This window comes from Drosophila eugracilis, unplaced genomic scaffold (genome assembly GCF_018153835.1).
Source record: "Drosophila eugracilis isolate 14026-0451.02 unplaced genomic scaffold, ASM1815383v1 contig_1765, whole genome shotgun sequence".
NCBI lineage: Eukaryota > Metazoa > Arthropoda > Insecta > Diptera > Drosophilidae > Drosophila > Drosophila eugracilis.
This window is the reverse complement of record NW_024572605.1, coordinates 5,377,897-5,400,265: the sequence shown is the minus strand read 5'-3', so window position 1 is coordinate 5,400,265 and position 22,369 is coordinate 5,377,897. Positions and strand designations below refer to the sequence as shown.

General features: G+C 42.7%; 6 protein-coding genes across 7 annotated transcripts; 4 read left to right on the top strand and 2 right to left on the bottom strand.

The window, feature by feature from the left end:
• Window positions 1–487: 487 nt before the first annotated feature.
• On the top strand, window positions 488–9,822 carry LOC108104558 (dnaJ homolog subfamily C member 13). Of its 2 annotated transcripts, none has more exons than XM_017210701.2 (22): window positions 488–576; window positions 890–1,134; window positions 1,190–1,330; window positions 1,390–1,534; window positions 1,695–1,893; window positions 1,959–2,463; window positions 2,520–2,698; window positions 2,755–2,962; window positions 3,024–3,434; window positions 3,491–3,832; window positions 3,892–4,100; window positions 4,157–4,325; window positions 4,381–5,148; window positions 5,206–5,784; window positions 5,844–5,955; window positions 6,016–7,189; window positions 7,249–7,771; window positions 7,836–8,329; window positions 8,392–8,767; window positions 8,824–8,946; window positions 9,022–9,280; window positions 9,336–9,822. In XM_017210701.2, exons 2-22 carry the CDS (start codon window positions 943–945, stop codon window positions 9,449–9,451), a joined length of 7,224 nt encoding a protein of 2,407 aa, XP_017066190.1. In that variant the 5' UTR covers window positions 488–576; window positions 890–942; the 3' UTR covers window positions 9,452–9,822. The 2 variants fall into 2 exon arrangements, with proteins under 2 accessions (XP_017066190.1, XP_017066189.1); XM_017210700.2 differs by having other exon boundaries at window positions 1,692–1,893.
• Window positions 9,823–9,886: 64 nt separating this feature from the next.
• Window positions 9,887–10,647, top strand: LOC108104560. The gene is made up of 2 exons (XM_017210703.2): window positions 9,887–10,151; window positions 10,212–10,647. The coding sequence occupies exons 1-2, from the start codon at window positions 10,066–10,068 to the stop codon at window positions 10,645–10,647; spliced, it is 522 nt and encodes a 173-aa protein (XP_017066192.1). The 5' UTR covers window positions 9,887–10,065.
• Window positions 10,644–11,783, bottom strand: LOC108104559 (DNA repair protein RAD51 homolog 3). The gene is made up of 3 exons (XM_017210702.2): window positions 11,526–11,783; window positions 10,954–11,468; window positions 10,644–10,891 (listed from the first exon to the last, which is right to left on the bottom strand). Exons 1-3 carry the CDS (start codon window positions 11,774–11,776, stop codon window positions 10,644–10,646), a joined length of 1,014 nt encoding a protein of 337 aa, XP_017066191.1. The 5' UTR covers window positions 11,777–11,783.
• A 673-nt stretch (window positions 11,784–12,456) lies between these two features.
• On the top strand, window positions 12,457–15,018 carry LOC108104467 (proton-coupled folate transporter). Its single transcript, XM_017210531.2, has 9 exons — window positions 12,457–12,797; window positions 12,856–12,965; window positions 13,021–13,171; window positions 13,225–13,414; window positions 13,471–13,793; window positions 14,003–14,148; window positions 14,215–14,404; window positions 14,469–14,625; window positions 14,686–15,018. The coding sequence occupies exons 1-9, from the start codon at window positions 12,551–12,553 to the stop codon at window positions 14,741–14,743; spliced, it is 1,572 nt and encodes a 523-aa protein (XP_017066020.1). The 5' UTR covers window positions 12,457–12,550; the 3' UTR covers window positions 14,744–15,018.
• Window positions 15,019–16,067: 1,049 nt separating this feature from the next.
• LOC108104604 lies at window positions 16,068–19,160 on the top strand. The gene is made up of 9 exons (XM_017210775.2): window positions 16,068–16,471; window positions 16,538–16,647; window positions 16,713–16,863; window positions 17,212–17,982; window positions 18,042–18,178; window positions 18,243–18,432; window positions 18,522–18,569; window positions 18,634–18,742; window positions 18,838–19,160. The coding sequence occupies exons 1-9, from the start codon at window positions 16,345–16,347 to the stop codon at window positions 18,893–18,895; spliced, it is 1,701 nt and encodes a 566-aa protein (XP_017066264.1). The 5' UTR covers window positions 16,068–16,344; the 3' UTR covers window positions 18,896–19,160.
• LOC108104605 (proton-coupled folate transporter) lies at window positions 19,045–22,258 on the bottom strand. Its single transcript, XM_017210776.2, has 9 exons — window positions 21,947–22,258; window positions 21,773–21,885; window positions 21,013–21,163; window positions 20,771–20,954; window positions 20,529–20,715; window positions 20,333–20,468; window positions 19,948–20,274; window positions 19,737–19,893; window positions 19,045–19,677 (listed from the first exon to the last, which is right to left on the bottom strand). The coding sequence occupies exons 1-9, from the start codon at window positions 22,119–22,121 to the stop codon at window positions 19,614–19,616; spliced, it is 1,494 nt and encodes a 497-aa protein (XP_017066265.1). The 5' UTR covers window positions 22,122–22,258; the 3' UTR covers window positions 19,045–19,613.
• Between the last annotated feature and the right edge of the window lie 111 nt (window positions 22,259–22,369).

Below are 22,369 nucleotides of genomic sequence, written 5' to 3'. Positions count from 1 at the left end.
CTTTTTGTCGTAAAAAACCGCCAAACCCCGATAAGTGATGTTTTAAGAAAAAAAGCCAACATTATCAAAAGTATCGATATTTAATAATAAGAGGGGTGTCCGTATTAAAAAAGTGGTTTGAGACAGTTCAAAATGTTCATGTTTAATTTTTATTTATAAGAAATTAATCGAATTATTAAATATATTTCCAAAAAAACACAATTAATTTTAAACATATTTACATATTATATTATTGTAAAAATGGAAAATATTTTTTACGTGCTCCCTTCTTTCTTCCGAAGTTATGGATTCCCACTAATCTGGTATATTGAAATAGTTTAAGACTACTGAATAATTTTCCTAAAATAAAAAATTTTAATTTATGGAAAGCCGACAATATTATATTTCAGCTCAGTGTTGCTGAACAGGGCCACTATCGATAGAAGTTAAATAGCCATGGGTTAAGAGTAATCGAGTGTCACCGATATTTATTAGTGTTGTGTAGCCGTGTTACTGTAAATTGTTTATTGCAAAAATTCTGCAAAAGAGAACAAATATCCAAGAGTTCAAGTGTGCAAAATGTGTTAGATGTTTAAGGTAAGCCGCCGCAAAAATTGGAACACTGCGTATAATGGGTAGGATCGCCATATCCGCTGATTGCGCTTTGGGGCCGCAGCATTCCGCAGTCGTCACGTTTACTCCCCTTTTCTGGTCTTTGTTGGGGCTCCGCTGGCACTTCTGCTGATAAGTGCCCCAACCGACTTAATTAATCAGTGCCCTGGAGTCGGGGTCAAGTCAATTGGATATTTGGCAATCGCTGGGAACCAGATGTGCGCCCGAAATATCAGTTGTGAAAAACTGTCGCTCTGATTGGACTCCCATTCCCACACTCTATATCTTTCATTTTCAGTTGCTGACTAATACTGGGCGGAAGGTAATCAGTTGGAATCCCTGCAAGAAACGATGTTGCCGCCGAGGGAAAATGTTGACCTGGAGTGCTTTATGGTGACAAAGCACTCATGGAAGGGCAGATACAAACGCATCCTCTCTATCGGCACGGCCGGCATATCCACCTACAATCCGGACAAGCTCGACCTGACCAACCGATGGTCCTACTCGGACATAGTGGAAGCAGCACCCTCCAAGACCTCAAATGTGAGTTTGTTATTAATCAAACTATGAGCAATTATCATTTTGGTTTTGCCTTTAGATACCCAATGACTTTGTGGTGACCATCAAGAAAGATAAGAAACTGGATACCATCAAGTTGTCGTCGGAACACCGCAACGACATACTCACCTCGATATTGAAATACTACAAGGAGTTTGCAGACAAGCCCAAAAATGCTCAGGTTGGCTATCAAAAATATACAAAATAATTTATATCCAAACTCATTAATATCATGTACAGCGCTTCAGTGCTTACAAGTACCACTGGTCAGGGATCAGCCTACCCACTGTGCTGGAGGTCACGCCCTGCTCACTGGACCAGCTAGATCCCACCACCAACGACGTACTGGCCAGCTATATGTATAAGGATATCGAGGGAATAATAGGTAGCTATGCACACTCAACTCGCTTTCATCAATTAATGTGTCTTGTTTTGTCTTCATATGCCTATATTTTAATTCACTTTATGCTTTGTTGTTGTTTTCTGTTTTCCGTTCCGCACTCATCTTTCTGGTATTTGTTTACGTTTGCGCACGTTTTAAGCAGGCATCTCGGACTATGAAGGAGGCATTGTGATGGCCTACGGCGGATTCAGTCGTCTGCATCTGTTTAAAGCGCTAAATCACCACGAGATCGTTCAGAATATAAAGCAGAGATCGGCTCAGTTTTTGGGAATCGAAATCAAAATACTCAGGAGTCAGATCACGCTAGAGCAGTTCGAGAGGCAGCGTTTTGGCAAGTTCAGGTAAGATTATAGGGAGGGCTATAAAAGATAAACATTGGCTAAACAAAACTTCTTACATCTTCTAGCGGAGACCAATTTCAAACTTCGTCGACCGAGTTTTCCGTGCAGAAGATAACGCCCCGCCATCCAGATCCGGTAAAGCGCATTCTTTGTCTCACCGAGGTAACTCTGCTGGAGCGGGATCCTCAAACCTATAGCGTCTGTACTCTGCGTCCCCTCACCGATGTGTTCGCTCTGGTTCGCGACAAAGACAATCTGCAGCGATTTAGCATCGAGTACAAGAATGGAATCGTGCGTAGCTATAGTACCAACGATCGGGACTCCTTATTGGCTACTCTGCTAGATGCTGTGCGCTCTAGTGGCAATCAAGATGTCCATGTCCGCATTGGTAACACGCCGCGAGGCAAGCGGTATGTGCCTCTGAGTAGCTCCGTAGACGAGGAGACAGAGGCGAACTTGATGCGCATGGTCATCAATAATTTCCAAAATCCATCAAAGCGGTATGAGATCCTGGAACGATTCAATGCCAATGTACCTCACAGTGGCCTTAACTACAGTGTTACCCAGGATGTATGTTATTGTAATGAAATTATTGAATATCATTCTAACAAATGAACCAATTCCAGAGCTTGTTTGCTGAAAACAAAGATAAACTTATCCTAAGTGCCCTACAGGCTTTGGCGCAAAAAGAGTTAGACAGTCCCACGGCTCAGTTAAGCAACCTCGAGCTGGAGGCTATATTCCATGCCCTTACGCGTCTACTTGCCAGCAAAGTGGGCTATGCAGCCTTTACCAATCTCACGGGGTAAGGAAATGTTTTTCCCATATGAAATCTGTGTTTAACCTTGCACTTTATTTTAGGTTTCGCGAGATCATCGGTACAAAGGTGGTGGCCGCTCTTAGGCGGAAGGATTTGGCTGTGACATATTCTGCCATTGACATGATCAACTCCTTAATGCATTCTGTGAATTCTGACCATGACTTGAAGCAAGAGCAACTAAACAAGTCATCCATTTTGTCCTCTAAATCGTTTCTGGAAACATTGCTAAATATGTGGACAACGCATGTGGTAATTCAATATTACAATTTCTTAAAAGAATGGTTTAGAATAACTGTTTACTTTTTTCCAGAGCCATGGAAGTGGTGCTCTGGTACTGTCAGCCATGCTAGATTTCATGACGTTTGCATTGTGCGTGCCTTACAGCGAGACCACCGACGGCAAGCAGTTCGATATTCTCCTGGAACTGGTCGCTGATCGTGGTCGCTATCTGTACAAACTGTTTCAGCATCCCTCGCTGGCTATCGTGAAAGGAGCTGGATTGGTGCTCCGCGCCATTATTGAGGAAGGTGAACTTCAAGTGGCCCAGCAAATGCAGGCCTTGGCTCTAGATGAGGCGGCGCTTTGTCGGCATCTACTGGTGGCCCTGTATACGCCCTCCAATGATCCCACACAGACCACGCAACGTCAGTTGTCGCGACATTTGATCGGACTGTGGTTAACAGACAGCGAAGAGGCCATGGAGCTCTTCAAACGTATCTTCGTGAGTTATTTTCATTTTATATTTTAACCACGTGTATCATTTTATTTAATTTCCAGCCCGCTGGCCTGTTAACCTTCTTGGAATCGGAGGAATCGGTTCCAGAGTCAGACTTGGAGGAAGACAAATTAAATTTCCGTGACAATCTCAAATTTGCAATACAACATTCCAACAAAACTCGCAAGAATGTGATAGAGAAGCATTTACAAGGCATCAAGCATTGGGGAATGAACCTCATAGAGAAGCAGGATGGAGCAGCTCAGGCATTAAAAAATCGACCTGTAGTTCTAAGAAATAGGCGCCAGAAGAAAAAGACATCTGATGTCGTTGTGAATCTGCCTTTCTTTTTTTACAGCTTTGCCAAAGATCACAGTTTGCCTAATTTAATATGGAATCATAAGGTACTTATTCCAAGAACTCTTAAAAGTATAAATTTGATTATTGAAGAAACTTTTTTTAGACCCGCGAGGAGCTGCGTATGTGTCTGGAAAACGAGCTGCGGCAGTTCCTCAACGATCGTGACTTGGCTGGCCAGATGATTGTGGCTTGGAATTATCAGGAATTCGAAGTGGGCTACCAATGCCTAGCTGATGAAATCAAAATTGGTGACTACTACATTCGCTTGATACTGGAGAAGGACGACTGGCCGCAAAATCTTGTGAAGGATCCGTGAGTTTACCAATATGTCTTACTAATGAAATATCTAAAATAAATTATCGTTTCAGGATTGAACTGTTCAATGCCCTGTATCGACGGGTTTTGTGTCGGCAGCGCGTAAATGATGACCAGATGACTGTGTTTTCATTGCAAGCTTTGGCTAAAGTTTATCGTCGATACCACGCTGAGATTGGCAAATTCAACGATATGTCGTACATCCTGCAGCTCAGCGATAGGGTATATATGATAAAGATTTTAAATACGGGTCTTTCATAATAGTAAAATCTTTCAGTGTCTGTCACCCTCCATGCGTGATGCCCTGATCAATCTTATTTCTTGCCTTGTGCTGGAAAAATCCAACAGTCGAGCACTTGTCGATCATGTGCAGTGCCTAGTGGATCTCATTACTCTAGCCCATCTACACAAAGGACGGGCTCAGCTCAATACCAAAACGAATGTGATTGAAGCAGGGCCTAATATGGCTGTTTACGAAGAGAAGGATTGGTACTACAACATCGAGAAGGACGGCCAGAAGCCAGAGCGTCAGGGACCTATCACTTATTCGGAGCTCAAGGAACTTTGGCAGAAGGGGCTAATAACGCCGAAGACACGTTGCTGGGCCATTGGCATGGATGGTTGGCGATCGCTGCAGCAGATTCCGCAGCTAAAGTGGTGCCTCATAGCCAAAGGCACACCACTCTACGACGAGACTGAGCTGTCTTCAAAGATCTTGGACATACTGATCAAATGCACTAGCTTCTTTCCAAGTCGTACTCAGAACGGAGAGGCAGTGCTCATCCCAGGTCCAAAGTTGTCCCGAAAACTTTCGGAGTTCATCTGCCTACCCCATGTGGTACAAGTTTGCCTCACCCACGATCCTGGATTGCTGGAGCGCGTAGCAACGTTGCTCTATCAAATTATGGAAGACAATCCGGAAATGCCCAAGGTCTACCTTACGGGTGTTTTTTACTTCATGCTCATGTATACTGGCAGCAACATTCTGCCCATCACCCGATTCCTAAAGATGACGCATATGAAGCAAGGATTCCGCAGCGAGGAGGTAACGCATAAAATAATCCATGGCTGACAACAATCTCAATTTTCTTTTAATCAACAGACCTCTCAATCTGGTATTATGCATCGCAGCATCCTAGGTCAGTTGCTGCCCGAGGCTATGGTTTGTTTCCTGGAAAACTACAGCGCAGAAAAATTTGCCGAGATCTTCCTCGGCGAATTCGACACGCCCGAGGTTATATGGAGCTCAGAGATGCGACGTCTTCTTATAGAAAAGATCGCCGCCCACATAGCGGACTTTACGCCTAGGCTTCGGGGTCACACAATGGCAAGGTATCCTTACTTGGCCATTCCAGTCATCAGCTATCCACAGCTGGAGAATGAGCTTTTCTGTCACATCTACTACCTGCGTCACCTGTGCGACACCCAAAAGTTCCCCAACTGGCCCATCTCGGATCCGGTGCAGCTCCTAAAGCACACTCTCGACGCTTGGCGCAAGGAGGTGGAGAAGAAGCCTCCTCAGATGACAATCCAACAGGCTTACCAGGACCTAGGCATCGACCTTACCAAGACCCCGAAGCCAGACGAGTCTATGATTCGTAAAAGCTACTATAAGCTGGCCCAGATGTATCACCCCGACAAGAATCCCAATGGGCGCGAGATATTTGAGAAAGTGAATCAGGTTAGAAAATGAGGTTCTATAAATACATTGTGATATACTAAAATGATTCCTTTTCTTAGGCCTATGAGTTCCTTTGCTCGCGCAATGTATGGAGTTCAGGTGGGCCAGATCCCAATAATATTGTGCTTATACTTCGCACACAGAGCATCCTTTTCGAACGTTACCCGGATGGTAAGTGTTTTCAAAATATTACATTTTGTAGTGTTCAACTTCATTATTTTAATATTACAGTCTTGCGACCTTACAAATATGCTGGCTATCCACAACTTATTAAGACCATTCGTCTGGAGACTCGGGACGATGAGCTGTTCTCGAAAGAGGCTCAACTGTTGACCGCTGCGTCTGAGTTGTGTTACCACACTGTGCACTGCTCTGCCTTAAATGCTGAGGAGCTGCGGAGAGAAGAGGGTATTGAAGCGCTTCTGGAAGCTTATACCCGTTGTGTCTCAATTCTCGGTGTGGACTCTAAGCCGGACTCTCTTCACTACCAGGTCATATCAAACGTGACGCGTTGCTTCGAAGTTGCCTGTAACTTCGAAAAGTGCAAGCAGAAAATTATTCAGCTGCCGCAATTGCTTTCTGACGTGTGTCGTGTGGTATATTTTAAGCACACGCTCTCGGTGAGTCTGGTGACCAGTTTGGCAGCTAATAACTATGACCTGCAATGCCAATTATCACGGAATGGTGTACTCTGGTCCCTGCTACTATTCATCTTCGAATACGACTACACGCTGGATGAGAGCGGGGTAGAGGTGAGCGACAAGTCCAACCAGCAACAGCTGGCCAACAACCTGGCAAAGATGGCCGTCCTTGGGTGCATCTCCTTGGCTGGTTATAGCATGGAGCTGAGACAGAAACCGATAACGGGAAGCGAGGCGAACTCGCCCGCGGCCAAGGCGCCACCAGCCATCAAACCTAAGCCAACGGTGACCTCTGCTTCAAGTTCAACGTACACCCAGAACGCCCACAATCCGCTGCAAAGCAAACAACTTGCTATCACGAGCGGAAAGGAAAAGGAACCTGACACTTCCTCTGGGAGCAGCGACACCTCCAGTTCCACGCCCACCGACAGTGAGCAACAGCAGCAATTGACAAAGAGCAGTACCAGTGCCATTCAGCAAAAGTACATTGTGACGGGGGAGGCGAAGAACTCGCTGATCAAGCAGGTTCTCGATCGCCTTCTCACACGTTATATTGCTAACCAGTTGGCAACGGCTCGCGATAGCGACGTGCTCAAGCTGCTCACAGCTAACACCCGCAATCCCTACCTCATCTGGGACAATGGCACCCGCGCTCAGCTTAAGGATTTCCTTGAACAGCAGCGAACAGCATCAGCCAAGGAGACGCACGAAGACATTTCCCAGGTCTCCGAGCTAGTTTCCGGCTTTGAGTTCGATGCACACAAGTAAGTCGTTTGAAGTGCAGATAAAATAGTTAGTCTATAACGTCGATTCTTTCTTCCAGAGACGAGCTGCAGATCGGCGGAATATTCATTCGGATCTACAATGATATGCCCACCCATCCAATTGCTCATCCGAAACTCTTTATCATAGACTTGCTGGAGTACCTAAAGCACTCCTTTCAGTTTCTGCAATACAAAAAGAATCCGGCATCATCTACCGCTGCCGTTAGCAGTACACCTAAAATGGGTAATGATGGCATCCTAACACCCACTCTAGCTCCCAATCATCCCCAGTTGCAGCAGGCTTCGACGGGCAAAGCCGGCAGTACTTTCGACGAGGTTCTTACTGCTTACAATCGTTCCAAGAGTCGGAAAAAGCTTGAGACGGATGCACAGACAGAACAGCAGTTGGCATTACAGCAAAGCAAATACGACTTTGGCAGCGATGGAAAACTTGAGCAGCACATCACAATGGTGCTAAAGGCATTGATAGCAGTGATCAAGGCAAATGCCGAGGTGGAGATCCAGTGCATCGGAAACTTTGATATGATCTTTGGTTTCTTGGCCAGCAACATATTCACCGATGTAAGACTTTGTTTTTTAAATATGTATGGAATCCAATTAGCCTTGTTTTTTTTTTTTTTTTTAGAATTCTACTGTAAAAACGGTGGCTTTAGAGGTGGTTTCTCTGGTTTCGCGAAACAAGGAGTGCGTCTCGGAGGTGGCAGCTTGTGAGATCTTGGGCAACTATTTGGTGGCCCTTAAAGACCCAGAACTTCGTGCCAGCCAAGTGAAAGTGCTGGAGACTCTTTCAGGACTAATGAACGTGCAAGAGATGATTAAGGAAGCCCAGACCAAAGGCGCCACCATCTATCTACTTGACCTTTTCTGCAACTCCCGAAATCCGCAGATCCGTGAAATGTGTGCCAGTGTTCTGGCCAAGATGACGGCAGATCGCCTGAGCGGTCCAAAGGTTCGGATAACGATATCGAAATTCTTGCCAGCTCTATTCATCGACGCTATGGTGGAGTCGCCTCCCACGTCTGTGCAGCTTTTCGAGTCTATACACGAGCATCCAGAGCTTATTTGGAACGACAGCACGCGATCGAATGTCTGTGATGCTGTGGCAGACACGTGCCAAAGGTACTTAAAAGCAAACTACTGTTTTGTTATTTATATTCTGATATTAACTGTTCTTCTCGCAGATTCTATCAGCTGCAAAAGGCAAATCCCCGCCATGTGTGGAAGGATCCGGAAATTCTTAAAGACATTGTATCCAATGAAATCGTTGTGGCAGGCGTTTACCTCAGACTATTTGTCAGCAATCCCGCTTGGACACTTCGCAAGCCCAAGCAATTCCTCTCCGACCTCCTGGACTTTGTCGTAGAACAGATCGGCAAAAGTTCCTCCGAGCAAGATGTACTGGACCTGTCTACCACGGCGCTAGTGGAGCTTCTACGGTCGCAGCCCAACTTGGCAGACGACATCCCAGTGCTTGGACATATACCGAAACTGTTCAACCTGCTCTCGGTGCAGCCAAAGAACACGCTATCAGTATTACATCAGCTTTCGCTGTCTGAGGTTGGACACTTTTATTTATTTGGTTATAGCATAACGCAAGTTTCAATATATTTTAGTTCTGCGTGAGTGCCATCTCACAGACGGAATGTGTAGCGCCATTAAAGAAGTGCATGGAGCACAATAGGGATTGCATCGAAAAGGCCTGTGAAGCACTGAGTCGTCTTTTTAAACACCAGCATGTAAGTTTTTTATGAAAAGATTAAATAATTTCTAGATATGGTATAATCCATTAAAATCCATCTTAATTTTTATAGGACTCATTGATCAGCCAATCGCTGGAGGTGGGACTTATACCATTTTTGCTGGGGCTGCTTGACAGCCGTCTGGAGTTCGTGGACAATCCATCAGCTGTTAAGGCGCAAATTGTAGCGGCACTTAAAGGCATGACGCACAATCTTAATTACGGCGATCGAGTCACGCAAATTTTGCTCAAACATCCCGTATGGGCCGAGTTTAAGGACCAACGTCATGATCTATTTATTGCCGATACCAGTGTTCGTGGCTATCTGACAGGTGGGTGAAGAATTCTTATAGTAGTACGACATATAATTAATTTCACCCTGTTAAGGTGTCAATCCGACGGCTGGTTACCTGACGGCGGGTCCTGCGCAAAGCGTCGAAGTTCTTACCTCACCGCCTCCCATCGATCGCGACGATCCTTCGGCCCGTCCACCCATCGATTAGCGATTCGTTACTCGCCGGACCAAAGCTAAAGCTTAGGCTGGCATTAAGGTTGAAGGCGCAATCAAATAGCCTTAGATTGCCACGGAATCTGACATATGGATAAACGAACACGGACTTGCACGGGTTTTACCCAAATTATTGTATTAAACTTTTTCATAATTTTTACACTCGCAGCCAATTGTACGTAGCGTGGAAAGGGCAGGCGTGGCTATCGTCAGCCAACATATTAAACTGTAACAAAGTTTCATTTTTTATATTTATAAAAAATTGTATAAATAATTAGTTATTAGTTTATACACCGAACATAAACCTAACTAGAGCATGCATAAAGTGATTATACATATTATGGAATAAAGCCGATTCATTACAAATGAAAAAAAAAAACTATTTCCAAAAAAAAATTTTTTTTGATGTATCTTAAATATTAGGAAAAACAATTTTTCTAATTTTCAAAGTGTGCTCAAACTCTTTGGGTTGCAGTATACAGGGTATGAAATTTTCTGTCAGTATTAAAAAGTATATTTTTTGGTATATTTAATGTGCTACAAAAAACGCGCTAGGTGATTTTTCATAACATATTGTCTAGTTCAACGTTTGTAAACAAATAAATAACCATGTCGCTGGTGGCAGATTATAGCGATTCCTCCGAATCCGAAGATGATAGCAGTAGCCAATCCTCTGGAGATGAGGACAAAAAAATGTGTGTTTCCTGCTTACCTCTAGTTTGTACTTAGATTTCATTTCCATTATTTTCCTTTAGAACTCCACCAGCAGAAAAGGAGAAGTCACCTCCTAAGTTGCCCAGTGCGAGTCAAGCTCTTTCCCAAGGAGCAGGCAAGGGAGATGTTTTCGCCAATCCCTTCCTGGAGGCGGAACTCCAAAAGACCGCCTCACTGGAACGACACGTAAAGATGGTGGATAACGATGCACACCTGAAGTTAAAGAACGGTCTCAAGATTTGCTGGAACTTTAGAAGGGGTCGCTGTCGCTTTGGGACCGGTTGTCAGTTTGCCCATGACTCTGACTTGTCGGTGGATGAATCGGCAGATCAAGCAGTGCCTGTGGCCATGGAGGCTGTCCCGGTGAATTCCAACAGACGCAAGCGTCCTGGACTGGGTGATGCGCTGGAGCCGAGTAAGAGAGTCATGAAGGCCTACAAGCAACAGAATCCGCAAAATCCGTTTGCCCGGCCCTAAACTACGCCAGTCTTCGTGATACGTAGCAGGCAGTGTTCACCCGCGGAGCCATAGCTGTTCGAAATGATATGCATCAAACGCAGGCCGTCGTCTTGGCGAGTGAAGTCATTATCAACAGGCAGCTCCAGTGACAATCTCAGAGTGCCCACCGATTTCCAGTAGGCACCAAGCGTGGGCTCCAACTGCTGTCGTTTAGCGGTTTTCCAATTGTTGCCGTCGTCCTCGCCGTCATCATTACAATTATCTATTAAGACAGCATAGAATATACATAGTTTCAACTCCGTTAGATAAAAATAAATTGCATACCTGTATCTTTTCCAAGGAAAGACACATTGCCAATGATGAATGCCACGCCGCGTGCAGCCAGTTTTCGAATTTTGCTTGCTATCTCTACTAGCAGGGATTGCCTATGCACATACATCTTCCTGCCGCGGTAGTGGACAAAGCAAGCAGCTAGGGAATCTATCAGTACCAATTTGGTTTGCATGGTTTGTTTAACTGTAAACGTGAGTTGTTGATCGAAGGCTTTAAGCACATTAATTAGATCATTGGCTTCATGTGCATCCACCACATGGATAGCTTTCATAGCTTTCTCACAAGTTACCGGATCTGCGTTTCTGGCCCGGAGCATGTCCTGTATTCTCTTGCAGGAGAAGTCCCGTTTGGTGTCGATGAAAAGTGCGTCCAGGGCATGCTTCCACACGAAATTCAGAGCCAAGGTGTGTAAAACCTCTGTTTTGCCAACGCCAGGCTGGCCACAGAGTTCCCAAACCCTTCCTTCCCTAAAGGGCTGTTCCACTGATTCCGCAAGTTTGTCCAACCTGGTTTGTAATCAATGACATGCTTACCAATCTTTTTAATGTAATAAAAAAACTCACTCCTCGATTCCCGTGCCATAGTCCGATTCAGGAATGATTTTTTCTTCAGACACTTTGGGCAACAGCGCCAATTCCCTCTTCAGTTCTCGAACAGATTGTATATGGATGTCAAGCAGCTCATGGATCTTCCGCTCATCCGCTTCATAGAAATCGTTAACGGAATTCAAATTGTTTTTCCTGAGCAAATTTAACTGGTATACGGATAATAGTTTTCCAGTAGATGTTTTTAAAAGCTGAAATTGAAGATCCATTTTTCGCGGTTTTATTTGTTTATGTTTTTTAAGTTTCGAAATCGAAATATTGTCATCGATTTCTATGAAGTCGATACCTTTTTGATAGCTGCGCGGCTGTTTTTAAAATATGTCTAGCATTGTACGAAATTTAATCCAAAATGTAAAGAGAAAAATTAAATGAAAATATTTTAATAAATTAATTAATAATTTTAAACAATTCATGTCTTATATTTTTTATGGATTAAGTATGTTTCACTTTGAGCGAATAAGTCAAAATATATTCAGTTCAGTTTACTTTTGAATTAATTAACTAAGCTAAGCTCACTTGACTCACAACATACATATTAATGAGGGTTTATCGTTTTTACAACCGCAACTAAAATGTCAATTCAGATAAGGCACGTCAAGTCAATAAAAAAGTCCCTAAGAGCAAATGCTGGGTTTAAAACTGATTCACGTTTTGGGGATCACAGCAAAACTACAGTACAAGCTTGATATATACAAATAAAAATAAATATTTATTATCTTAACATTTTCTAAAATAATTTGGTTTAAAACTTCAAGAAAATAGGAGGCCAAAATAGCTAAACAATTTTAATTTTTTTTTTTTTTTTTTTTTTTTGTATTTTCGATAAGATCTTGCAAAATGAGAAACTACTTTATATACATAATTACCGAATGGAAATCCCAGAAAAGAGAACAGCTCCCACACATAAGTGTATTCCGTCTCTTTATCTGAAATGCGTCCACTGTCGTCTGAGGCAGAGAATAAGTCTCAGTTGAATTACAGAGATGATGGAGGAACCTCACGCCCACGAAAATCTCGTGGCTAAGGCTAGCAAATTAAAGGGTGATGATCCTGAATCTGGTAGCAATAGTAGCCAGGAGAGTCTGAACGAAAGCCTTAGTTCCCTAGACGCAGCCATTAGAACTACGACTGAACTTCCGAGAGATCCTCTGATATTAAACCCTCAATCACTGGGTATCTATCTACTAGAGCCGTTCATTTTAATCCTGCTCTTTGCCTATAACTTTTCATGTAAGTGCCTTGGGAAGAGTAAGGTTAGCCGTGATCACTAATCTTTTTCCAATTTTAGCAACCGTTTTGAAAAATGAAGTAATATATCAAAGCTGCACAGCGGGTTTCGGTTATCCGGATAATGTGTGTCAGTTGTTGGGCTCCAAGAATGCCACAAATGAGACAAAGGTTGAGATATTGGTTTGGGGATTTATTTCATTCATTTAATTTCATTTTATTTCAGCGAATTGAAGAGATAGTGCAACCATATGCCGCAAAGGTCACTCTGGTAATGCGATTAGTGGAGTGCTTTATTCCAGCCTTTTGTGGTCTCTTCGCCGGAGCATGGGCGGATCGTTACGGCCGTAAGCCACTGCTGATGTTATCCTTTTTGGGTGGGTGTTGAGCTTTCTTCATCATAGTCTTTTTTTCTTATCCCAATAAGCAGGCTACGGTCTGCAGTATCTCAATTCAGCCATAATAGCCTATTGCTCCAAGCTAAATCACGGTTTGGTTAGTCCCTGGTGGTATGTGCTCTCCATCATACCGCCTTCTTTCGTCGGGAGCAGTGTCACCTACCCAGTGGCCGCAGTTTGTTTCATTGGCGATGTATCCGAGGGCAGAGCGCGATCCTACAGGTTCTTAACCACATAATAAAAAATTTAAAAATAAAAAATAACTTTTTTCTTCTTAGAATGATCGCTTATGAACTGGCCATATATGTGGGCCTGCTTCTTGGCAGCTTTGGTTCTGGATACGCATATGAGGCCACCGATTCCTATATTGTATTTAGCATTTCTGCAGTTTCCATCCTCACAGCTCTCTTCCTAATAAAAGTCCTACTTCCGGAGAGTTTACCTTTAAGGAGTCAAACAGGAACAGGTTCAATAACTGACACAAGTGTGATCTCTTTATTAAAGAATCTGTGGAAAACCTGTTGGAAGTCCCGAGAGCACAAAAATCGCTTTATTTTGCTTACCATCATGGTAGTACTATTACTAACCGCTTTTGTTTCTGGTAAGTCCCGAAAATGATCAAAAATTCAAACGCCGTTTAATAATAAATAGTTAACGTCAAGGTGCTTGCTTATAATGCATATATTATATTATTTAATTTAACTAGACCTCTAAAAGGTTACTCAACTACTTATTTAATTAATAATCAATATTTCATGGGTAGTATATAATTTAAATTTTTTCTTTTAATGATAAATCCCCTATCTCCAGATGGTAGCAATTCTGTTTTCTACAAGTTTATGAGAATCAAGTTCCATTGGACCGTAAAGCAGTTTACGCAATATGAGACGGTCAGTATTTTGGTTCCAGCAGTGGCTGGTTTCGGCGGAGTACTCTTCATTTGGACACTGAGGAAGGTAATTTTATTTGTGTGGGTTTCCAACTGAGGACTTTCTTATTTAACCAATCCTTATGATTGATAGTGCACCAAATCAGCAATCATTTTGCTTGCCTTGGTCTCCCTGTTGAGTCACTGTTCCAGCAGCCTGATAAAGGCTTTTGCCATGGTAGACTGGCAAATCTATGTGGCCATTGGGCTGGGAGTGTTCAAGTCCCTTGTGAATCCCATGTGTCGTACCATGATCACCAATCTAGTGCCGGCTGATGAACGGGGTAAGTACAGATTGAATACCTTGTTTTTCTGTTCTTTACCCACATCTGTGGTTTCCCATAACAGGTAAAATTTTCTCCCTACTTGGTGTCTTGCAAGCACTTTCCCCCCTTATCTCATCTACACTGTACGTTGCTATCTACACCCTTACACTTAACAGTGATCCGGGGATTTTCAACTTTTTTAGCGCCTTTCTATATGGCATTGGTATTATTCTTCTGGGGTAAGTTGTTTTGACCCATATCCGATTGGCTTTTATAAGTTTTACTAACATAAATTTCAGCATTGTTTGGCATACAAAGTCAAGAAATCAGGTGTATTATGAACCGGTTTTTAAATGATCAGATGACCATACCAAAGTCCAGAAAGAGCAAAAGAAATCGCCAGTCATGCCAAATTTTGTCTATCCCAGACTTACTCATTCATTACCCATTTCGTACTTATTTACATACCTGATTGTCGATCATTCAAATGTGTGAAACTGTGTGAGGAATTGCAGTTTCGTTAATATCTCGCAATCTCACTCTCCCTTAACTTGGGAAAAATTATTTAATTACAGAACTCAAAACATTTTCTCATTAACAAAAATATGGGTTATTATTGCTGCAAACCTGTGGCGTGTGCGCAGTCACTTGACAATTCTTACGGAATATCTATAAAAACATTAAGAATGTGAATATGTTTGTATGCCCAATGATTGGTGCTAAATACAGATTTGATCAAACGCTAATTTCACTTGCTAATTTTAATTAGTCCCCAGGTTTTTTACACCCTTGATCAAGATCGGTCTTATAAGAGTTATAAGCAAAAAACGGTATGAAACTCAATTTACGCATGAATTTATTGCCTCAACAGAGCAGAACGAAATCCCGGGATTGTATCAGACCGTATCGCATGAATTGTCATCAGGCCAATTAAAAGTAATATAAAATAATTATCAAAACAAATACAATTAAAACTATAACTATTTCGTGAGTTCTCTGACTTTTTTCTTATATAACGTTTTACATTAAAATTTGAGATTTGTAATTTAATTCTTTGATAGGCGCTTTTTGAAATAAATATATGTTAGTTTTTCTAGTAACACAAATCTATCAAAGAACTTATATTTACAGTATCTAACATGTAAAAAGTGTGTTAATATTTTTAGTTCATTATGAAATTTTCTCCAATATTACTAAACAATTTTTCAACTCTAACTCGCATGGGTCTGGCTCGTGCTACTCATTTGCACGATCCAAAAATACGCAAATTACTATGAATTGCCATCGAAAAGAAAACAAACGAACGATTCAAAGCTCGGACAGCGTTTCTCACGTTTCCCCCCTTTTAGTGGGCCAAGTTGGTAGTGAGGGCCCAAATCTAATTTAAGCTCGACCGACAATGAAATTGAATTTAGCCGAACTAGATTTGAATGGAATCGAATCTGGTTAGTTGAGGCTGCAACACATTTTTTGACTGTCAAATGCAATTTAACGTGAATCTAGCGAAGCTATCCACTGGAATTGATTCGGCCCTAGATGAACAACTGTTCACCTGTGTGATTGTGTACCTGTTGTATACATTTATACCCGTTGGTGATTCTGATACTGCCGAGAGCTCCACTATATAAGCCCACGGATTTCGCGGTAGCCGCTCATTTCGAGAACGAAACTCTAATTGCGAACCGTGTTTCGTTGCTGCCGGATTGGATGTTGAATTCGGTTTCGTGTTCCCGGCTATCGCATCAATCAAGCGCTTGAATAATAATCGAATTAAGCATTAGTAACCCATAAATCTGATCGGAAGTGCCGGGCGCCAGGGAATTCTCTCCCATCGCGGTTACGTGACAGGTGTTGCAATGTGCCATTGAAGGCCATCAAGTTCAAGAACCCCAAAACCATTCAAACAACCGGCTAGACATTAAATTTGGTTCAAGAATTTGTCCGTAGCCAAAAAAGCCATGGTTGAGAAGGCCTCGAATGCATTTACGCTGGAAAAGCTACGAAATCTGCAATGGCAAAAGGTGTTTCATATGTTCTACGTAGAACCGGTTGTCTTTATGCTGCTGTTCTCGCACACGCTATCGGGTGAGTGACAAAGCTCCGCCAATCCTTCGAATCTATCATCTATTTAATATTGGCCAACACACCCAGGCACTATCCAGAGGAACCAAGTCATCTACCAGACGTGCACGGTAATCTTCCACTACAATGAGTCCGATTGCAAGCAACTGGATGTGAAGAACGCTAGTGCTGAGATAAATGTGGGTTACCTAAGCTTCAAAGTTATAAGTGCACTCTGACCTGATCATGCTCCTCCGCTTTGTAGGCCATCGAAACAGAGCTACAGCCATATGTGGCCAATCTTTTCCTAACACGCACCCTCCTGGAGAGCATTGTTCCAGCTTTCTGTGGCCTATTTATCGGCTCGTGGTCGGACCACTATGGACGGAAACCCCTTCTCATTGTTTCAATGATAGGTGAGACCAGTTTTATTGAGATTTGTCCAATCAGATTATCCAATTTAATGAATTTCAAACATGTAAATACATTACCCAACGTAAATTACACAATATGGGATGCAATGTAAACGCAATCAAGCATCTCTAACTCATCTTTGCATACAGAGAACACATAGAGAAAGGGAGGTATAAACAACTATAAAGCTTTAGTTCTCTGTAGTTCAAACTTATTAGCGACAGACTCTAGTTCAAGTTATAACAAATGGGTCTAATATTTTTTGCTTATTAGGCCTTAACCCTTAAAGGGGACCTACGAAAACTAAAATATATTATAAGACTTTGGGCTTTCCCTCCTTTCCTGTTCAGGTTTCTCTGCGTCTTTCCTAATGATGGCTGCCATTTGTGAACTGTCCAGCTACTATGTTATCAACCCTTGGTGGTACATCCTTGCAGCAGTGCCACATTCCCTGCTCGGCGGGAATTGCGTTTTCTCGGTGGCAGCCTTTTGCTTCATCTCAGACATCACGGATTGCAAGTCGCGTCCCTACCGCATGATCTTCATGGAGTCGCTATTCTTCATCGGTTTGACAAGTGGATCCCTGCTGTCCAGTTTTGTGTACGCAGCTGTGGGGTCAGCGGCGACCATCTGCCTTTCTGGCTGCATAGTGACTTTTGCAACGCTATTCGTAATCTTCTGTGTGCCCGAGAGTTTGCACTATCGCCAGAAACAGGATGCAAAGAACGCAATCACCGCAAATGGAGAAAAGGATGGCAAGGAAAAGGACTTGTCAATTACTGCCTCCGATCTGCAACTTGAGTGTGTTGCTATCGATTGTCTGCCAAACTTTATGGACAATGAGGAGCCCCAAAAGGATAAGAAGATGGAGCTGCCTACTCCGGCGACTCCAGCGATGAGCTTTGATGAAGATATGCTGGCCAAGTATGTAGAGCGATTACCTCAGAAGGCAGAGGAGCGCAAGCGCGAAGAGGCGGAGGAGCTCGCCAAGAAGGCGGGCCTGTTCAGTATGGTCCACATTAGAGACATGATTAGCACCTGCTTCAAGCGACGCGATCATCACGCGCGTGCCATCATCTGGCTGGTCACCCTGGCCATGTTCCTGTCAATCTTTGTCTTCGGTAAGTTTCGGCACGATCTTCCTATTAATTCCCTAGCTTATGCAATTGATCGCTGCCAGATGGCGTGATGACTGTGATGTACCTGTTCGTGCGCGAGAAATTCCACTGGACAGTGCGGGATTACACTTTCTTTGAAACTGTCAGCCACCTGGTCCCCATGATTGGAGCACTCATTGGATTCCTTATCCTGCGAAAGGTGTGTTGCCTTAATTCGCGTCCAATGTGTGACGTTTTTTTTTAATATTTCTCAAAATTTGTAGGTCTTCCGCTTGTCTGTTGTGACCCTGGCACTACTCGCATTCGCTTCCGAGATTTTCAACAATCTAGCTAAGGGCTTTGCAACCATGCCCTGGCACATGTATCTCTCAGTCGTTTTGGGTGTTTTTCGCTCCATCTCAGGCCCCATGTGCCGTACTATAGTATCAAATATTGTGCCTCCCTCAGATCTGGGTAAGTTTCGTGGTTTATAGGTATACGTTTACCTAGGTTATAGACAGATGTTTCCTAAACTAAAATATTTTACCTCTCCCTTACTGCAGGCAAGATTTTCTCCATCAAGAATGTTTTGCAGTCGTTCGCACCATTTGGTAAGTGGAGCTAGTGCCGCTTGATTGTTTATCATTTTATTGACTCTTTTACTGCTAATTACAGTGGCGGCCCCCCTGTACACCCTCATATATAAGCAATCGCTAACCACGTACCCGGGTCTGTTCAACTTCGTCAGCTCGTTCCTGTACCTGCTGTCGTTCGTGTTTATTGGGTGAGCTTACTGCCCCCCCTATCCGTAATGGGACGGGGAAAGCCCCTCTTCAAACCCGCTAATTATTCACACTTTTTCTTCTTCTCTTCCAACAGATACGTTTTACGGATCAAATACCGACACAAACAGCACTACGCCAAGGTTCTGAAGTGAGGCGGCGAGTGCGGATTTGTGGCCAAATTAACATGTGATCACCCCAACCAAGCAATAAAAATTTACAAGTGGAGCGAATTTAAAGATGCAAATCCGGAAAACACGCCCTAAACTGTGAGGCATGAGTAGTTTAAGGCTGAACGAATGGATCTTGTTTGACTTGTTTATTTATATTTTACCCCTTAGTATTTTTAAATTGTCTTAAGATAATATTAAGATTTTTCTCCCATTGTGGACAATTAAATTGTTATGATTCAGAAAACAATATTTTATAGTTGAAAAGTTCATGTTCAGTATTACTTTTTATAACTTTTAAGCCTAGTGGGATTGTACATGATTTCTAAGTAAAGAAACTATATTGTGTAGTCAAACTGAATTTGTGCTAATTTAAAGTGTACATTTCTTGAATTACGCTAAAAGAACAGATACAAGCAACTTTAAGCAAAGAGCCTCTAAGCCGATCCAAATGGTGCGAATTAGAAAATGCCACTCCATTTAAATAAGAAAACTGTTTCGCTATACATATATTAGCCTTTAGTCTTTGGTAAATTTTGTATATTATAATTTAAAAAACCTTTCCTAGAGCTTGATATTTACACTTAGCTAGACTTAGCCTATTTGGGATAGCTAATTTACAATAATACAATACGGAATGAAAAACTTCTTGATACATTGGCTTATTAATGGTAACGATTTCACTATCTTTTGATTAAGGAGATCAACTTCCTATAGCCTGGTAAGCGCTATTGCTACCCATGGATTTTTGAATTCCAAAGACCGCTCTGCAATAAGATGTTAATTGACTTTTATACAATCTTTGCAATTATCAAATTGGACTTACGCTGACATGCAGTAACACAGGAAGTAAAGTCCAACGCTGATAAAGTTGAAGATGCCCGGATAAAAGTTAACTGTGGCTTGGTAAACGGCCGTATAAAGTGGTGCCGCTCCTAGCGGGGAAATGGACTGCAGGGATGTGGTTAGTGAGAAGATTTTACCTAAGAAAAGAACTGATTAGTACTTCTAAGGCCTTTAGAATATAGATAACTTACCCAGCTCGGAGCTGGGAGTCACATGCGACAGTATAGCCTTGCACATCGGCGACATTACACCGCGCATCATGCCCACAATCAGGGCCAAGTACAGCTCGCTTCTATATACGGCCGTGCCCCTGACCGTGCTTTCGAGCACGCAGCAGGCAAAGGCCAGGAGCGTCATCATGATGGTCGATAATCCCAGAAGGCGACGCAGCAAGATCATGGCAATGGTACTGCCCACCACTTGGATGACAACCTTTGCCGCGTTGAACACACTGTAGTCCTGGACTGTGTAGTCAAACTGCTTTCGCATGAACATGTAGTTCACTGTGGACTCACCCTCTGAAAAAAATTACCATTTAGTCCCTGGTCATAGAGCAAGTATCAGCTTATAACTAACCCATAGCAAAAACGCACAAGGTCAGCGACATCATTACAAACCAGATGATAGCCCGATCGTAATTCTCGCGTTTTTTAATGCAGGTCCTTACGAGCACCTTCACCAGATCCAGACGGAAGAACTCACGAATGCGGGACTAATGGAAAGTTTCATAAATTAGCTATAGTTAAGATATAGTCTTATATAATATACTTACCCCAGTTTGCATATCTTCAGACTTGAGACTCTCCGGCACAAAGAAGTAGACGTATATTAGCGCAATAGATATGATGGAACCCACCAAGATAAAAAGAATTGACGCTCCGGTGGCGGCATAGATGTAACCACTAGCCACACCGCCAGCCAGCAGGCCCAAGCCTAGGGATGCTTCCATTGTCACCATTCTAAAGGAAATAATAATATAAATATTAAGAAACCACCTTTAACCTCTACACTCACCTCATTGCTCTCTTGTCCTCGGTGGCAACATCAGATACATGGCAGTAGAGGATGGTGATCAGAGCGCAAGTGCCTCCACTGAACACCGATGGAATACTGGATAAAAGGAACCACCACGGACTGATATTGGTGGCTGCCGATATTTGAGTAAGGACAACCAGAATTATGGCACTTATGAAGTATCCTATGAAGGAAATTATTAATCAGATATTTTAAAGGGCTTAAGTAGTATTTCATCTAACCTGTAAACGTGGACAGCAGGATAGGTCGTCTCCCGAATTTATCGGACCAGGGTCCCAGGAATAGACTTACTATGGCGGGAACGGTGCTCTCCAGCATTGAGCTTATCATAGTGATGGTGGAGGCATACTCCTGAACTTGCCCCTCGATCTTCTGCAAAATCGGAAAAACTGTTGATAGGGGATTCTCTAACGCTGATAAGGCTGAAAAGTTGTCGTCACATTTCCATGACTCACTATGTGGGTGGGGGTTTTGGAACAGCTTAACTATCTGCACATATGCATGTCAAAATAATATAAACGTATGTATGTATGTACAGTGGTCGATAACTTTTGTGATAAGACAATCCATTAGTCATAAACAATTTGGGCTTACTTTTGTTTTGGTCAAATGATAAGGAGAAACAGGTGGGACAACCTTTTATACAAACATATTATTGTACATACATATATGAAAATACAAAAAGAACATTAAATTCAGTTTCTAAATTAAATATTTTCAAAATAATAAACCAAATTGTAACTATTGAAAGCATAGGCGACCCTGGGAATTGTAATTATTAAAAAAAAAAGGATACACTATTGTTATAGAAACCAAATTTAATTCACCGAAACAACTTTGTCTCAAACACAACCCCTCTATAGTATACACCCATGCAGTTGATGAACTTTGCTAACGTTGCTAGTTTGTTATAATCGTTGAAATTGCATGCATTAATGCATAAAAATACGTATACGGCCTGTTGGCTAATGCTTTACTTGCCTTAACCTCATCGGAGGCACGATCTGTACCGAGAAATGGCTCGCATTCGGTGGCATTATATTTCATGACTGTGACGCAGGTTTGATAGAGAATCTGGTTCTGATAGACAGCATCTGGTTGAAAAAAAAATCAGATTTACAAACGCCTACAACAAGTGTTGCGATCCATACACACCTGTTAGGAATCTACCAAAGAAAACCAGAAATACGGCGGGCTCTAGAATCAGCGAGCGGGGTCGCTTTAGTTTTAGCCAGCTACCGCATGTCCAATTTCTGGGTGGGGCGAGTACTTCGGTATCCAACAGCTCATCATCACTGCCAATAATTGGCTCCTCATCATCTCTCGGCATTCTAGTTAATCAAAGGTCACGGCCTTATCGCACACCTCTTCAGACAAACTGATCGCAGCAATTATCGTGTAGACAAAGGAATTAGCGATTCATTCAGCTAGGCAATATATCGTAGAGGGAACCTCCGCGCGCGCCGAACTCGAGTGCTACACTAACTGCTGGGAGCAGCTGAATTGGCGTCGTAAACAAACAAAGCGAGCGATTGCCAATTTGAGCGCACAAAACCGTTTGCTGCTATCTTCACCCGC

Coding starts and splice junctions, on each gene's coding strand:
- LOC108104560 (XM_017210703.2), top strand. CDS start 10,066: ATGTCGCTGGTGGCAGATTATAGCGATTCCTCCGAATCCGAAGATGAT. Junction 10,152..10,211: donor GGAGATGAGGACAAAAAAAT/GTGTGTTTCCTG, acceptor ATTTTCCTTTAG/AACTCCACCAGCAGAAAAGG.
- LOC108104559 (XM_017210702.2), bottom strand. CDS start 11,776: ATGGATCTTCAATTTCAGCTTTTAAAAACATCTACTGGAAAACTATTA. Junction 11,469..11,525: donor TATGGCACGGGAATCGAGGA/GTGAGTTTTTTT, acceptor ATTACAAACCAG/GTTGGACAAACTTGCGGAAT. Junction 10,892..10,953: donor TTTCCTTGGAAAAGATACAG/GTATGCAATTTA, acceptor CTGTCTTAATAG/ATAATTGTAATGATGACGGC.
- LOC108104467 (XM_017210531.2), top strand. CDS start 12,551: ATGATGGAGGAACCTCACGCCCACGAAAATCTCGTGGCTAAGGCTAGC. Junction 13,415..13,470: donor GGCAGAGCGCGATCCTACAG/GTTCTTAACCAC, acceptor TTTTCTTCTTAG/AATGATCGCTTATGAACTGG. Junction 14,405..14,468: donor AGTGCCGGCTGATGAACGGG/GTAAGTACAGAT, acceptor TTCCCATAACAG/GTAAAATTTTCTCCCTACTT.
- LOC108104605 (XM_017210776.2), bottom strand. CDS start 22,121: ATGCCGAGAGATGATGAGGAGCCAATTATTGGCAGTGATGATGAGCTG. Junction 21,886..21,946: donor CTTTGGTAGATTCCTAACAG/GTGTGTATGGAT, acceptor TTTTTCAACCAG/ATGCTGTCTATCAGAACCAG. Junction 19,678..19,736: donor CTGTGTTACTGCATGTCAGC/GTAAGTCCAATT, acceptor ATCTTATTGCAG/AGCGGTCTTTGGAATTCAAA.
- LOC108104604 (XM_017210775.2), top strand. CDS start 16,345: ATGGTTGAGAAGGCCTCGAATGCATTTACGCTGGAAAAGCTACGAAAT. Junction 17,983..18,041: donor CCTGTCAATCTTTGTCTTCG/GTAAGTTTCGGC, acceptor GATCGCTGCCAG/ATGGCGTGATGACTGTGATG. Junction 18,570..18,633: donor GCAGTCGTTCGCACCATTTG/GTAAGTGGAGCT, acceptor TGCTAATTACAG/TGGCGGCCCCCCTGTACACC.
- LOC108104558 (XM_017210700.2), top strand. CDS start 943: ATGTTGCCGCCGAGGGAAAATGTTGACCTGGAGTGCTTTATGGTGACA. Junction 5,149..5,205: donor AAGGATTCCGCAGCGAGGAG/GTAACGCATAAA, acceptor TTTAATCAACAG/ACCTCTCAATCTGGTATTAT. Junction 7,772..7,835: donor CCAGCAACATATTCACCGAT/GTAAGACTTTGT, acceptor TTTTTTTTTTAG/AATTCTACTGTAAAAACGGT.